The 15,989-nt window shown below is 38.6% G+C and overlaps 1 protein-coding gene across 3 annotated transcripts in view; it reads right to left on the bottom strand.

Moving 5' to 3' along the window:
• Nucleotides 1–545: 545 nt before the first annotated feature.
• pld1a (phospholipase D1a) overlaps nucleotides 546–15,989 on the bottom strand; it is a 33,885-nt gene continuing 18,441 nt past the window's right edge. For all 3 annotated transcript variants that reach the window (XM_086274483.1, XM_086274484.1, XM_086274482.1), the window contains exons 9-26: nucleotides 15,695–15,847; nucleotides 15,076–15,225; nucleotides 14,211–14,294; nucleotides 11,495–11,576; nucleotides 10,971–11,081; nucleotides 10,607–10,798; nucleotides 9,764–9,977; nucleotides 9,422–9,550; nucleotides 9,005–9,123; nucleotides 8,534–8,647; nucleotides 6,378–6,488; nucleotides 5,960–6,048; nucleotides 5,507–5,620; nucleotides 5,289–5,338; nucleotides 5,029–5,163; nucleotides 4,357–4,510; nucleotides 3,045–3,162; nucleotides 546–2,725 (exon numbers count right to left, since the gene is read on the bottom strand). In XM_086274483.1, coding sequence (XP_086130609.1) covers nucleotides 2,501–2,725; nucleotides 3,045–3,162; nucleotides 4,357–4,510; nucleotides 5,029–5,163; nucleotides 5,289–5,338; nucleotides 5,507–5,620; nucleotides 5,960–6,048; nucleotides 6,378–6,488; nucleotides 8,534–8,647; nucleotides 9,005–9,123; nucleotides 9,422–9,550; nucleotides 9,764–9,977; nucleotides 10,607–10,798; nucleotides 10,971–11,081; nucleotides 11,495–11,576; nucleotides 14,211–14,294; nucleotides 15,076–15,225; nucleotides 15,695–15,847 — 2,344 coding nt within the window. In that variant the 3' untranslated portion in view covers nucleotides 546–2,500. The remainder of the gene's footprint in view (nucleotides 2,726–3,044; nucleotides 3,163–4,356; nucleotides 4,511–5,028; nucleotides 5,164–5,288; nucleotides 5,339–5,506; nucleotides 5,621–5,959; nucleotides 6,049–6,377; nucleotides 6,489–8,533; nucleotides 8,648–9,004; nucleotides 9,124–9,421; nucleotides 9,551–9,763; nucleotides 9,978–10,606; nucleotides 10,799–10,970; nucleotides 11,082–11,494; nucleotides 11,577–14,210; nucleotides 14,295–15,075; nucleotides 15,226–15,694; nucleotides 15,848–15,989) is intronic.

The raw sequence follows: 15,989 nt of genomic DNA, 5'->3' as shown, positions 1-15,989 counted from the left end.
TAAAAAAAACCCATTCGTTTAGCATATTATTCTCCACTTTCCACTATATATGTTTGCAATTTGTAATTCTCCATATAAATTTTAATGTTTGGTTCATAAACACAGTGGGTCTTTTATACAACAGTATAGTCTTTCCTACCAGATTCCCAAATAATATAAGATGTCCTTCAGCCTAGCTTTTGCACCCAACTTTTATTCACAAAGTTAATTAAACATATTGATTATTGCAAATGCTGCTGATTTCACTGCTTCATGAGAAAAGAAATACAAGTTTGCTGTTTTCTGGGAGTTAACAGGTTCAACAGTTCTTATTTCTTATGCAAGAACCTACCTGTTTGTTCATAGTTGGAGCGAAAAGCCGTTGTTTTACTCATATTGATGTGTACTAGAGATGGGAATGTAGTCACACAGAAATTATAAAAACGTATTATGCAGGAGCCTGTTATTAAAGCTGGTCTGTCAAGCCATATATCTTAGAAATGATCAAGTTTCACAGCTGTGTCTACTTTCATGTGAAAAGGAAACAAAAAGTCCAAAGATATGCGTATTTGTTAGTCATTTTAATTACATAGTTTCAAATGAACAAATAGATATCGGAAATCTTTAACTGTACAAAAAGGTTATTGTGCATAAACTGAATGAAGGCAAGAGGTCCAGAGAGTTTACAGAAACAACAGCTTCAAGGTGGGTATGAAAAAGAAAAAAGTCCAAAATCATCAGTGTGAACGTGACATACATTTAAAAATAAATCTTAAAGAATGCTCGATTCTTTAAAATCCATAAATAATAAACAGGGCAGACGATAATGTCAAATTCAAAACAGTTAAAAAAGTAAAAGTGTTTTAAGCACTTTATTTTACATCTGCCAATTTTGTGGTCCCAGTCATTTTCTCTTACATAAATGGCAATGATTCACACATTGGGTAGACAAAGGGTTCTGCCTTTTCATGACAAAACTGGAGCTCTATGCCAGGTCAAAGTAATTATGTGCTTGATTTGTAAAATACATTGCGACTCCAATGTGTCATAATTACCGGCTGTGCGATTCGTTTCTAAAGAAGTGTTTTTTTTTATCTTCACATTTAGGGGATGGTGATGCTCAAACAAGACAATGTGGAAAATATTAAAAATTAAAACAAACTGGGTAACACGAGTCCATACTTTCACATTTACAAAATATATAAACTGCTCGTGGATCACCTATCGCAAGTATCTCGATAAAAGGTAATTTTACTCTGAACTGTTACATTACAATAAAAACAAAACAAAAAAATAAAGACTTTGAAATGCTGTTTTCAATCTGGAACTACACAGAAGCTGGAACGAAGCAATTTCAAAGCCTGACTTCATACGAAAGCTTTACATCCAGCTTCATCTGCATGCTTAATGACAAACATAATTGCTGTAGTTTTGCTGGGTTTCTTTTGTTACAATGTTCAAAATCCATTTTCACTCACCAAGAGGACCTTAAAGATCCTGGAGATCTTATTTTCTAATTTTGCAACTGATTTTTAGGAAGCTAGCACCATCTGCTGAACAAAGAAGAAATTTCTCTTCTCAATGGGTTCGCCGATTGTCTTAAAAAGCCACTGAATCATTTTAACAGGTCACAAAACATCTTCAACAACAAATAAAATGTCAGTGATGAAGTTTTGTTTTTTTTCTCAGAGGTGCGATTGGTACAAGCATCACGGCAATCAGATTTCAGCATAGTTAGTAAACTGTGCACTGCTCTCGAAACGGTAACATTGTCTCTGTGCAGTTGGCAACAAAGTAAAGACCAAGCATAACTTCAATTTCTTACACAAACAAAATCTTCAAAACACCTCTGAGATTACATGCTTGTAAATTTAAATAATTTATCAAAAGCAGCACATACTTAACAGACAACTCTTCCGTGAGCTCATAAACAGCATACATGGCACTAATGCATGTTACGGGCATACATAACGAACTCAGTTAATCACATTTTACCATCTAATGTTTAGATTGTGTGATTTCTAAACAGAGCTGAATATCTGTTAGTGTCATAAATTGGTTATAGACTTCATCATCATGGTCCCATACAAGCTTCTGCCATCTTATGAGCCTTTTGCACAGTTCAAAGGTCTAAGCATCTAGAATTCAAGATAAAGTGATTCCCAAAACCCAGTCTTCATGTTGTCTTTCCACATATTGAATGCAGTCACACTGCTATCATAGGTGCCCATCTTCTTCACATAGTACATCCAAACACTAACATGCTATAACTACTGTCTAGTGTTTTCCAGTAGCAATAGATCTCAGAGATTTGTCATTGCTTAGCAATCGTATCAAGCAAAAAGAGAAAGTTTTAATCTGACTTTCATCTCAGAAATCTATTATTCAGAAGTGATCTCTTGCAACTCCAGTACTGAACATTTATCATCATTAAACTGTAAAAAACCACCCAGAGGCTTCCCACAAGAGGCCTTCTCAAGGAACAGTCCATTTCATTTTGTGAGTAATGGGCTGAAACCCTTCATGTCCAGATCTCAGTTGGAACCATGGCTTCCTTTGTCCCAACAGAGGGCATGAGATTTTGCTCAGACAGGAAGTCCAGAGGAAATTGCACTAGGAAGCCACGGATTTTGCGCAGCTCCTCCTGAGCTCGGGCAAGATCAGTCTGGGCCAAACCTGGCTTGGACTGGTACTGCTCCAACTCCGACATATTTCTAACAAGGGATGAAGGAAGGCAGCGAAACACCTGCAACCAAACATATGCCTCATTAACTTAAGTCCAGGTTTGTGGCAGTCTATCTGAGTGGACCGTGAGATTTTAGTTAACTGTTCTGTCCACGAGTTTCTCTGAGAGTGAAAGACAAACTCGTGGGCAGTTACAAAATGGGCCAAGGTAGTGCTGTGTTCAGATAAAACTTTAGCTAAAATATGGTCTGTGCTGAGTTTAAAACATGGTTTATCTCTGAATTATCTCTTTCTTAAAGGCACAAACTCAAAATGATTACCTGCCATTCACTAAACTGAATGTTTTCTTTCCACATGTGAAATGTTAATGTTCACTCTACCTTCTCGTAAATGGTGGCGTTGCGGCCAGCTGTTGTCATCCACACCTCCTTGTAGAAACGGTCACTGATGGGGTCAGAAAGGTCAATGCTGGTGTCAGAGTGTCCTCCAAGAATAGTTCTGTTCAGAAGGGAAAGACAGATAGAGAAAATGTTTTAGTGATTACAGAAATCACTGCTTATTATTGCAACTATCTAACTAGGCAGTCACAGGGCAGCAACACTTTGTATTTAGGCATGTAAGCCTGCTGAAGCTCAAAATGAACATCAGAAAGGGAAGAAAGGTCATTTATGTGACTTTAAAAGTGGGATGGTTGTTGGCACCAGCCAGGCTGTTCTGAGTATTTCAGATGTTGCTAATCTACTGGGATTATTCCATAAAACCGCATCTAGGGCTTACAGAGAATGGTCCACAAAAGGGAAGATATACAGCTGACTGGCAGTTCTCTGAGGCTGTACATGCCAGAGGTCAGAGGAGTAAGGCAAGACTATTTCAAGCTGATAGCAAGGCAACCATCTCTCAGGCAACTCAAATAACCACTAGTGATAACCAAGGTATCTAGAAGAGCATCTCTGAACACACACAACACATCAAACCTTGAAACAGATGGGCTACAGCAGCAGAAGACCACACCAGGTGCCTGTCCTGTCAGCTAGGAACAAGAAACTGAGGCTACAGTTCACACAGGCTCACCAAAATTGATTCATCTTGCCTTCTATCAACAACTCAAACAACTACTGGTAGTGTAGTTATCTGTGTGATATTTTCTTGCCCCTCTTTGTGCCCCGTAGTATAAACTGGGCAGTGTTTCACTGAGCCTGACGGCTTCCATGAAGACCGTTCCCCATGTCACAAAGCTGAAATCATCTAATACTGTCTTAATTATATTCAAATGGCTTCCACGGTTACCAGATCTCAATCCTATGGGATTGGAATAGGATTAAAAAACAATTCTGGAAAAACTGTGTGATGTGATCATATTAATAGACCAAAATCCATGATTAATACACCCAGCACCTTGTTAAATCTATGTCAGCTCTAAAGCGAAATTGAGTCCATCCCAGTACTAGCAATGTGTTCCTAACAAGGCAGCTGGTGAGTGTATTTCTTTTGCATTCTTTCTTTCTTTATTGTTTCAAAGCCACATGTACATTAGCTGTTATTTACATGTAGGCATGTAGTGGGATTTTCGGCATGATAAACAAAAATTTCAATATATAAAATGTCAAGCACTTAAAAAATAACAACATATCACAAAATAGCAATGTGCTTTTAACGTTGTCATCTCATACACACATAGAAACAGACAAGCACCTGAAGCATTCGAGGCGCAGTTGAAGAGCGTAATGCCCAGCTTCATACTCCTCTCCATCCATTACTGAGGGAACCTTTTCGGAGTCTTCAACGATCACTGCCACCTCGCTGTCACGTTTACCCAGCATACTTCTGTCATTGATGTTCGCAGAGCCTGCAACAGACACACAGAGCTGGTTAAATGTAGTCTATGACTTGAGCTAACTTCTGCTGTTGGTATGTAACCCTGTTTTTTTATTATTTTGACAGATTCAAAGTGGCGGTATCCTGCTAGGGACTGATTTACATATACTGTCATAAACAATAACTTTTCACCTTATTTACATTGATTTGTATTTACAAGAGAACAGATTTAATGAGAGAAAAGAAGAGGAATATTAATAAGAAGACATGGAGTGCTTTTCCTTTTGTCGAAAGGGTGAGCTGCACTTTATACACCAGCAGGTGGCACAACAGAGCAACGTACCACTCCACACACATTGACACAACAGCATTATTATGCAAATGTTTTAGCCATTCACATGGTGATAAAACGAGGAAATAGAACCAGATTTTTAGCATTATCACATTTTGATGGTGTCGAGCCAGAGAAGCCAGTTTCTTCCAATAGTAGCTGGTGAAAACAGCATAAGAAGAGAAAGTGGCAGAAGGTGAGATGAGAGAAAGACTAACCAATGATGACTGTATTGTCGTCAGCGATGAGCATCTTGCTGTGGACGTAGATGAGCTCTGTGACGAGGCGTCCTGCTAGCTCAGCATGAGTCCGAAGTCCAGCAAAGGAGATGTAGTTCATCCACTGATCGCCCACTGGGAAATAGAAGAGATCAAAACTAGAATTTAGATAACATTATGGCGGCAGGTGAATCTGAAAGAATATCAGAAGTTTTTTGGGTCTCAGAATACTTAATTTTATAGCTTATCTCTCAACTTACTCTCCTTTTTCAACTGGGAGATGATAGAGTACTCTCCTCTGATCATGGTTCTGAGGGGACAAGAGATTAAATCTCACCACAGCGCATGTAAACGTCACATGAGAAAATCCTAGTTTTGTGATGTGCTTTCTCATTTCCCTTCCCCCTTCCTCTTTCAATACGTTCAATACAAAGTTCAATACAACATTCAATTCTTCTGAAAAAGTCATGTGATCTACCTGTAGTTAAAGTGCATGACAGCCTGGATGGCATTCCCTCCACCAGTGGTGATGTCTCCCTCAAACCCAGGCAGCAGTGGGGTGACCACATACACACGGTATTTCTTACGCTCTCTGTACACAAACATACATGATTTTTAGACTTAGGCCCAGAAGCATATGCATTACATTTTACATCTTCATTACAGTAAATGGACTGGTTCTTATATAGCGCTTTTCTACTCATCTGAGCACTCAAAGCACTTTACACAACTTGTGCATTCACCCATTCACACAAGCACATTTTTCTAAGTCCTTTATAGCTAACATTCACACACATTCATACTCCGATGGATGCATCACCACCAACCTTCCGATCAGTAGATGACCTGCTCTACCACCTGAGCTACAGCCACCCTAGTACAATCAAAACCACTTCTTAAGCAAACAAGCTGCTTCAATAAAGGGAAGTACTTGTCTGCCCTGATGATCCTTTCAATGATGGCGTCTCCAATCTTGTTGTAGACCGTCCTGTTGTCAGCACAACTAATGAAAAACTGATTCTGAGTGAGACAGAGAAAAGAAAGGGAGGAATGACACAAACCCAAAGTGCAAAAGCAACAACAGTTATGGCTCCCAGGTTTTGATTCCCCCTAAAATAATTATAGTTTTATGTTTCTGACTTTAATTTCACGATGTGAGAAAGCATTTTGGCTGACATATAATAAAAGGAGTCATCTCTGTACTGGGAATATTAACACATTTCAGAAGAGACATGTGTTGTTTTGCATCAAAGTCAAACATCAGTGCTTTGATAATAAAGTTTGAATATCAGCTTCAAAATGCAGTATTTCTCTTTTATTTTTATATCTGACTCTCTCTGTTGTTTTACCTCTATGTAGATGTAGTGCTTGCTCTTGGCGATGACTTGGATGTAGGCATTGTGGATGGACTCCTCGTGGTATTTTATGCCTGCCGACCAGTCTGCAGATGACCGTAACACCTTTTACACACAGACAGAGTACAAATGTGTGTGTTGATTCATTTAATGTTTCACACATACAGTTGTGTTTAGAAGTTTACACACACTAATCATAGCTGTGGATGTCATGGGCTTGTAAAAATTGCAGATTTACAGAAGTTTGGAAGCTCTCTAAGAGCCATTTCTAAACAAAGATTCTTAGAACATCATTTCAAACAATTGCACATGTTATTCTGATGTGTCTCCACTTTGTCATTTGGAAGAACGCCCAATCTGTCACCCTTAGATGAGAGAAAATTTGTTAGGATGTTGAGGAACCACCAAGACTGCCATGAACTGGAGAATGGTGGCAAGTTTTGCATCGCTATATATTGAGAGGCTGCCAACCAAGAAAGAAACTCCTGCTTTAAAATCAAAACCTTCAAGCTTAATTGAAATTTGCAGCTACCCTCATGGACAAGCCAAATGCCTTCTAGAGAAAAGTTTTTTGGTTTTATGGACATGGCAGACAAAGACTGAGCTGTTTGACTACAATGGCAAGAGATCTGTTTGGGGGACTGCACCAATTCTGCCAAAAAGACCACTTAAATATCCAATCAGAATTATGTTAGAAGTTTATTGACAGCTATCAAGTGTCTGGTAGAGGTGCAACTTGCTGAAGTGTCAGTGGGGATATATGCATATGTTTGAGTCTGTTTGTATATAGGGCTGTGCGATATTACCAAAATCTCATATCCCGATATTAAGACATCTATCATCCGATAACGATATAAATCACAAAAATGTAACATTTTCTATAAATTCTGCGAATCTCGGTCAGCTCGACTTGCGTGAAGTGTTTCCAGCTGGGCGTCGCGTACCTGGAGTCGAGTGTTTTAACTGATGCGTGAAACATTTTTAGACAGTTGTAACGGCGCAGTTTTCTTTGTGCGTATTCATTACACGGCATGCTGCGGGGAAAAGTATGTTCTAACGTTTGAGTCTAAGGTTTATTTTTTTAGCACCTGGCGGCTCTTTTTTGCTTCTCATCCGTAAACACTCTGCATCTTTCACGTGATTCAGTTTATTTTGAAAAGTCTCAACAGGATCTTGAGCTTTATTGTGAAAGGTTTATGCGGAACAAGCGGACACGCGGTGGTTTTACGTCGTTGTTGCTAACGACAAGGCATAAAAACAAACGCTTGTCTGTCTGTAGTGTGGTTATATTAAATATAAGAGAAAGTGAGAACTTTAAGAAATTAATATAGCCACTACAGTGAAATAATGAAAAAATATTGCCGTAAACAGTTTATTTTGCGACACCACGAAACAAACGATAGCGTAAAATGAAACGATAGACGTTTTTATATCGTTATATCGAACAGCCCTATTTGTATACTTTTAACCCTGTGGGAATTACAAAAATCCTAAATAAATTCAAACGTGTGCAACCAAATTTTTTAAAGTCATTGAAGATGTATGTTGTACAGTAATTCCACCCGGAAAAGGAACTGTTCAAAGAAATCATTAAAAGCCATGATGATGGACAATGATGTATTTGTAAACTTCTGACTGCAAATGAGAACTACATGCAAGAAAAATAATGGGATTTCCAACTGTGGTTCTCACAATATTCCTGATCAAGTACAGTTTACATATTTTGTCAATGGTTAAAATATATAGTTAAAGTTAACTAATTCAGCATATGAGTAAGTTAAATGTATATTAATAGACACAAATGGAAAGCTTGCACATTATGTTCTTAGAGACGTCCCTTCAGAAAAGTGGCTAACAAAATAAACGACATAAACAAACACAAGTAATGGAGTCATGATGGTTTGTTTGTCCACTTCTTATGTTAGGCAACAATTTCTCTCAGAGGTCGGTTCCTTTTGGGTAAAAACCCTTGAGTATCAACGCAAGACAAGCTTTGTGGTTATATAACTTTCTGGCCCATAGACAGTTGATTTTTTTTATCATTTGTTTGCATTATGTACATGTTTTGGCTTGTTTTTGTTTCAGTTTGTACTTCATATAAATATGACATTCACAATATGCTTTCTTTTATGCCTAAAATGTTGCCTTACCTGAACTTTAGCATTAACACATTCAGGAACTTGGTATCTGAGCTCATTGGTAGTGGAGTGAGATTTAGGCAGCAGGAATGGATAAGACAGGGAGCGATACTTTGGCTTCATGATCTGCAGAAAAGACATGTGGAGAATTTAGGCAGGAGACGGTAAATACAGTCTCTATAGAGGAAGCATTCTTTTTTGAATAAACAGGGGAAAAAAGTTGGTGGCATGGAAAGCCTGAGCACCACGATGAGGATTACATTATATTTTCCATGTCTCCTATTATCCTGCTTTTTATGAAAGTGAGTCATGATTTGAAGTTAACACCATCTTTCCACAACTTATAATAATAATTAAAGTATTTAATTATTAACTAACAAACCACTAAAAAGTGGCTATAAATTCCCAGTTAAAGAAGTTAAATTTTAAGCTTTGCTCCTGCTCTACAACTCTTTGTGTTTTTGGCCAAAGTACACTGCATGCCTTAGTGAAGTTCCAACGCTGAATAAAGTGTCTTGCCACATCCCGGGCAGCTCTACCATGAACCACTGAGGCAATGTCATGCCAGGGCATTCTGGAAGTGGTGTACCTGTCGATGAAGTCTGCAAAAAGAGGAACAGATCCAAAAAGGATTTTTTAGATGAAGAACTTAAAAATGTAAAAGAAAAGAATGGCTGCAAAAATATGGAGAAATATACAGTGATAAAAAATAAATAGTGAGACCAGCTGAAACAGTAAGAAGACATAACGTACAGTGAGGTCAGATATTTTAGTGGAGAGGGTTTGAGTGAAAAAAGTGGAACAAATGTTGCCAATGTGACTCAGATCGACTCTATTTAGTTTTCCAGATGATTATATGTTTCCATCAAACTGCTGGGTGTGTCCATGTGTGTGACCGACCATCAAAAGGTTTCTCCAGCTGGATCCAGTCCTTGTACACAAAGTTGCAGTAGTCCTTTCCATGCCAAAAGCGAGTGTTTCCTTGTAATTCTCCCACACCTGTCTTCAGGCTTCGTACCGAACCGCTCCCTACACATGTGCACATATACAGAACAAATGAATCTACAGCCTTTAAAATATCGACTGCATTTGAAAGTACAACCTTTTACAACGCGCCTCTCATTCACTCACATTCACATTCTCACCCACACAAACACCCCCGCTGTCGTGAGAGGTGGCGTAACAGAGCATCTCACTGCCAAAATAGCAAAGCACGATTTTTTTTCCTCTGCCTTAACATACCTGCGCTATCAACACTGCTGACACTGTCCACATGCTGCAGAGTGTGTTTGTGCCTCAGTGTGCGCAGACTGAAGCGAGCCATCCTGTTGCGACCGATTCCCTTCAGCTTAGGTAAATCCGCTGGATCACTGGGCGGTGTCCCTCGTCCATTGCTCTGAGAGACGCCATCAACAGAGGACAAGCCCTTACTGGATGGAGTGTTGGTGGAGCCAGTCTAGGAACATGAAAACGATCTATAACTGCAGTTTTTTACCTTAAACTATAAGGTTATAATGGACACAGCAGTTTTAATAGGTGCTGTTGATTCATGCTCCATTACATTGCCTAGGGGTGTTGCTAATATTTAATAGAGCCAAATAAGGTTTATAAGAAAAGGTTGAAGTCACAAGCTAGAGAGACATTTGCTTTTATGTGGATATTTGCGATCTGTTTTTTTTTTTTTGGTTTTTTTTTTGTCCAGCCAAAAGTAGAACAATTCAAAAGGTTTCATTTGCTTTCTGGTCTGAATGGCGTTCTCCAAATTGGAAACTGTCATCACGGGTATTAACAACACATAAAGACTTGTTCTCAATGATGTAAATCATGTGAGGAGTCCAAAGTGTCAATGCAGTTGGAAAGGTGATTAAAAAAAATAGATACTTGATATTATGAAACTTCTTGCTGGTAGCAGCTCTGTAGCTGTAATGCTGTATGAGAGTTACAGAGAATAAATATTTTATGGTCAGCAGAGCATAATGCGATTGAGTACTTGTGTATAGGAATTCAGTTCAATAAAATTAAGAGGTTGCCAGCTTGCATTGTTATACTTCATTCCCCACATGCAGCTGTGTGTAAATGGAGTACTTTTCTCAGTCTGCTCTCATCTGAACGTGTCACACTTCCCACATCCGTCAGCCGATGCTCTCTGTCGTCCCAGCGCCCGTACGCCAGGTCAATACCGCCCACAAAGGCCACTGATTGGTCAATAACTACGATCTTCTCATGATGTGCCCACAGATAGACAGAGGAGGAGACGTGATCCGGATGGCGCATCACCTGGAGCATAAACACACAGCACATATGCAGTACACTTGTATACATTGTAATATGAACAAAAATCTATTATTTTATTTATTCTCACGGTTAATCTGGTCCTGGATATGACATTGAATAATTTGGGAAATGTGGCACTGCATTGTTTATCAAACCTTAATATCATGTCACTTACCTTAATGTTCGGGTTCAGGTGCAAAAGGGTTCTTTTGCTGTAGCCTGAGTTGATGCCCAGAGCGAGCTCCACCTCTTTATACAACATTACAAAAATTCGGACTCCCTGTTGCTGTTTCAAAGGGCAAATAAATTCGGTTATTCTCCAAAAGTCTGTATCTAATTCAGCTATAAAAGCAATGGGAACAGATAAGGATGTGGAATATGTGCACTTAAAGTCACAAATTCCAGTATCACTAATTTCTTTGGCTACGATAAAAAGGCCTTTGATTTATACCATCTACAGATATAGACAGGATGTACTCTTATGTTCAGTTCATTATGAGAAGTTTAGTAAACATAAACCTTGTGAATACTGGGAGAAGAGCTTTATCCAACTAAAAACAGCAACTTTTCACTACAAATGGTTACATTAAAAAAAATTATTAAAAGGAAAGTACAGGGAAACATTTACACTGAGTGCTCAGTACTTGGTCTGATGTGTATTTCTTAATGAATAATGCTGGCAGTCTAATGTGTACATACTGCTTTGCGCTTGAGGATGCAGTCAAGCCTCCACCTGTTTCCTTCTACAACAGGTCTTTTAAGGAAGATCTCTGGACTCAGCCTGACAAAACAAGAGCGACAGAGAGGAATAAAATTCAACACTAAAGAAGGACAATAAGACAATAAGACGGGCGAACAGATGAATAAATGATGCATTCTCACTCATTAAGACAGATTAAAAGTAATGTTTGCCTTCACCAGTCAGAGCTCGCGGCACATTTCCTCATAGAGTGTGACAGACATGACATAATGATATAGTCTCATGAGTCATTCACATTGGCATCCTGAGCTTACATGTCTACAATACCATTGGCTCATATTGCACAGGGTGACACCTCATTGGTTAAGACCATAAGCCTAGTGATTACTGCTTTAGAACACAGGGATTTCAGCCACGTCCAGACAGTGGTGCATTTGGCTCTGTGGGATCATAAACTATTATATTTTAAATTACAATGTCAAGAATATTACACCTCTGTTAGCAGAGACAAATAAGTTGGAAAACTTATTTGATTTGGAAAAATGTAACAGGTCATGGGCAATTTTCTTTACCATGCAAACTAACCAAGCTAGTTGTATCTGAGATAAGATTTCCATCTTTGTAGCATACGTTTCCAGGATACTGTAACCCCCCCGGGATATAATGCAATGTAGGATGTCATACTGACTAAGGTATCACAAGAGAAAGAAAGAAACATTTCAGTTTTATTTTCATATATTAATTTCCATATATTTTCATCTAATTATTTATCTATCTTTTTATAGAGTGCTGGGACAGACTGGCAATCTGTCCTGGATGTTCCATGTACCAGGGTGCCTCTCACGCCATGACATGGTTTATCTACACATATATTTCATAGCCGATAATAAAAACATAATACTTAATAATTTCTCAGGTGATGATAGACAAGACAGGGATAAAAGGGGTGGGGCAGAAGGATAAACTGATATGGAGATTGTATCTTTGTGTCACTGTATTTCTTTGCCTGAAGCAAGGAGATAATAATTAAAGTTAACAACATGTCATGGCTCTATAGTACAGAGTTGTTGGTTATAATGTAATGTTTAACTGCATTTATTACTCTCACAGGTACCAAAATATCAATCTGTTGTTTCGTTCCTTGGAAGCAGCTCAAAAAAGCCATTACTATTAATCTGTATATTATCTTTATCTAGTTCAGAGCCATCAATTGCTATGGAAACATCACCGAGAACGGAGTTTCTTCATGTTCAGGAGACGTGGATATGCACTTTAAAATATATAGGTACTATTATTTTAGAGATGTATTAACTGTGTTTCCAAGCAGCTAGGCAGCTGCTGAGGGCCTCAGTGAGGGCAAAACAAAGGATGTTGAGTAGTTGGTGTCAATATGGTGCAAAATTTTCCACTGGGCCTGACCTTTAAAGTTCGCAAAACAAGAAGACTTCAGCATATAGTGGGAGTGGAAAATCTATGACATTACCCTGGTACTGATGCAAAAAAAATATGTTCTTTCCTCCAAAAATGTACCAGTTCTTAACCAAAATAACAACTTCAAAAAACAATTCTCTAGCATGTTAGTAGGCTAATACAGAGAATGAAACATGAAGCTGTGGACTGACCTGTTTCTTGTGGCTTTTGTTATAACAATGTCTTTTAAGCAAGGTGGATGCCACAAACTATGCTAATCCAAGGTTTACTGCAGAGGGTCAAATCAGAATGTGTCAACGGCTTAATTACTAAGCAACAAACAAACCAATCAAATCAGGTCAATTAGGATTTTTCAGTAAAGGAACACGAAACACCAAGAAACAGCTTTTTCCCTTCAGCTATGGCCTCCATCAACCTCATCCAGCCTCACCACATACTAAAAAACTTGTACTGATAACAACTTTCAAGGCTCTCATTCCACCCTATATAATATTATATATTATTATATTTATATTATCGTCTATTTGATGGTTTTTAGCATTTGTGTTGGGTTTTTGTTTTTTTCTTATCGAGATACTAGAGAAGAAATTATTTCTTTTCTGCAAGAATTTAAAATAGTTTCGCTGTCCTTACTTTTCCTCCATAGTTTGCATACATCACACATTTTAACTGCTTGCATAAAAAAAATCACTGCATGCAGTGCATCATGTGCATTCTTTAGAAGTACTGTTTACTCAGCTGTTTACTAACTTCATTTAAACAGTTTCCACAGTACTTCTCATAAAGTGCACCCATAATGAATACCTTTTTCTCCCTCACTGAATATCATTGATTGCTTTTCTGCATATTCATGGTTTTGTTGTTTCTCCTTCTAGCCATAAACCTCGTCTCTCTCGCATGAACAGGCTCTTACTTGAATCAGAAATCTAGAGCCCCTTAAGCCAGTTTACATATTTGTATTTCATTACCTAACAATACCCGAGTTAAGCTCAGATTACTCACGGAGGGCTAGACTGAGATAAATATGGTTTGCAATAAACGGCGTCAGTAAAGGCCGTTTATAGCACTGGCACATTTTTCTCTGTTATTTTATGTCTGCAGGATTATTATTCTATCAGGTTTGGATGTTACGGTTGTAAAGTGTATGCAAACGGGGCACATGTATAAGACCTTTATTGTTAACTTGTTTACTCTGGGCTTTCACACTTCAGTGCTGACAGCAAACACTACTTAACCACATCATTTGGCATCCTGTATGTTTACACAAAGGACACTAGAACTCACCACCAGTCAGTGATGAAGATTTCCTCTTTAGCCTCCTCCAAAGCATCGGCCACATCCTCCATGTAGGTCTTTCCATTCACATACCTGCAAAGATATATTGCAGTCACACTTGGGAGAACATTTTGTCACTTGAGCTTGGGATGATACAAACATACATATGAAAAAATAAAATAGTTCACGTTGTGTGGTATTTAAAAAAAACAAACAAACACACACACAAGCTGAATGATGGCGCCTTTCAGTTCATTGGCCCGACTGTCATTGCACTTTAACAGCCTTACAAACTTAAGTCTACACCCATAGACATGTCACCATGACGTAACCGTCTTTAAACATTCTCAGCTTTCACCTCCCAACACGTCTTATCCTTCCGACTCCATGCTGAGTACATAGACAATGTAACGACTTTATTACACTGATGATTCAGTCTCGCAGAAAGTGCCAGCTGAGGGGGAGAGAATGCAGATAAAGAACAGCACAGCCAGAAGAGAGAGAGTCCAATACATTTCCATAGTTACCAGTGAAACACTAACAAATAGAATATGTCCTGAAGATTTGCCCAATTTGAGTTTTTCTTTTTGATTTACTGCATCTTTCCCCAGAATGTGTAGGTTTCTTGTAATAAGAAGCCATAAATCATTTTTCTAAATAACACATTTGGTTACAGTTGTATTTTTCCAAATCCAATAAGTATAATAGATACAACACATCTTAAATGTATAACATTGCATTTGTCCGTTCCACAGAAACAAATGTTTCAGTCTGAAACTGATGCAAACATTGTTGGAATTAAGCATTTCTAATCCCACACAAACTTCCCGACAAAACAAGCGCAGCCAGCTGTGTTCTCTCCCAGTGTAGTTACCATTTGGCAGGGATGTTTTCCTGTTCTTGTGCAAAAGATCCAAAGCGGTGATCTCGGAGGAAAGCCTTCCCATGATTCCTCACGAAGCTTTCAATGCTCTGACCCCACCAGCGTGCGTGTCTGTAACTGCTGCACTTAAACACGAGGGTCCTGCCGGTGGGATATTTATAGATACAAACATAACCAGAGGAAAACAAGATTATACATATAGTCTAAAGCCTACGTGAGAGCGAGGTAGTCGTATCGTTTCATATGTATATATATGCACATTAGCTGATCAAGGCAGAGGTATCTGTTGTCTTTCTGAGATATATGAGACCTAGTCAGTAATTCCTAAAATAAAAGCAGCACTGATTAAGAGTCTTGGATTTGTGGTTTTTGGGCCCACCCATGATTGTTTTGGTTAATATTTTTCTTTTTGCTAAGATCTGATGAAGAGTTCATCTTCTGGTCCAGGTATTATTCATCACACTGATTTTATCTTGAGAACGTCTCAGAGGGGATTCACTGTTTAACTTGTATCTAGATAGTTAAGCACTAGTATATGATCACTCTCTGGGTAATCTGCTGCAAAGATCAACTGTTCAACCATGACAAACACAAATACACACACACACACCTGGAGAGGCTATCAATCCGGACTCCGTGTTTGGTCTCCGTGTCTTTGGAGTCCATCTTGATGGTGAACTCTTTATCCACCAGCAAGACGAAGGAGATGGCTCCCGTGTCTGGCTTCATGTACAGCAAGAATGAGTCTTTCACCACAAGCCAGCTACAACACACACAAAGTGGTCGTCGCAACATTAATGACTTCTGTGTAGATGTAAAGTTTTGCAGCTTTCTGCTGACTCCTGTGGACCATTTCTTATGTTTCTCGTTTGGAGGAAAGGGTGTAGGAAGAAAATCATCATGAG

This window comes from Aulonocara sp. 'chitande type north' Nkhata Bay, linkage group LG19 (assembly GCF_057382095.1).
Source record: "Aulonocara sp. 'chitande type north' Nkhata Bay isolate Kocher_YH1m ecotype deep benthic linkage group LG19, A_spYH_male_GT1.1, whole genome shotgun sequence".
Classification (NCBI taxonomy): Eukaryota; Metazoa; Chordata; class Actinopteri; order Cichliformes; family Cichlidae; genus Aulonocara; species Aulonocara sp. 'chitande type north' Nkhata Bay.
The sequence above is the reverse complement of the archived record's forward strand: the minus strand, read 5'-3'. Positions and strand labels throughout refer to the sequence as shown.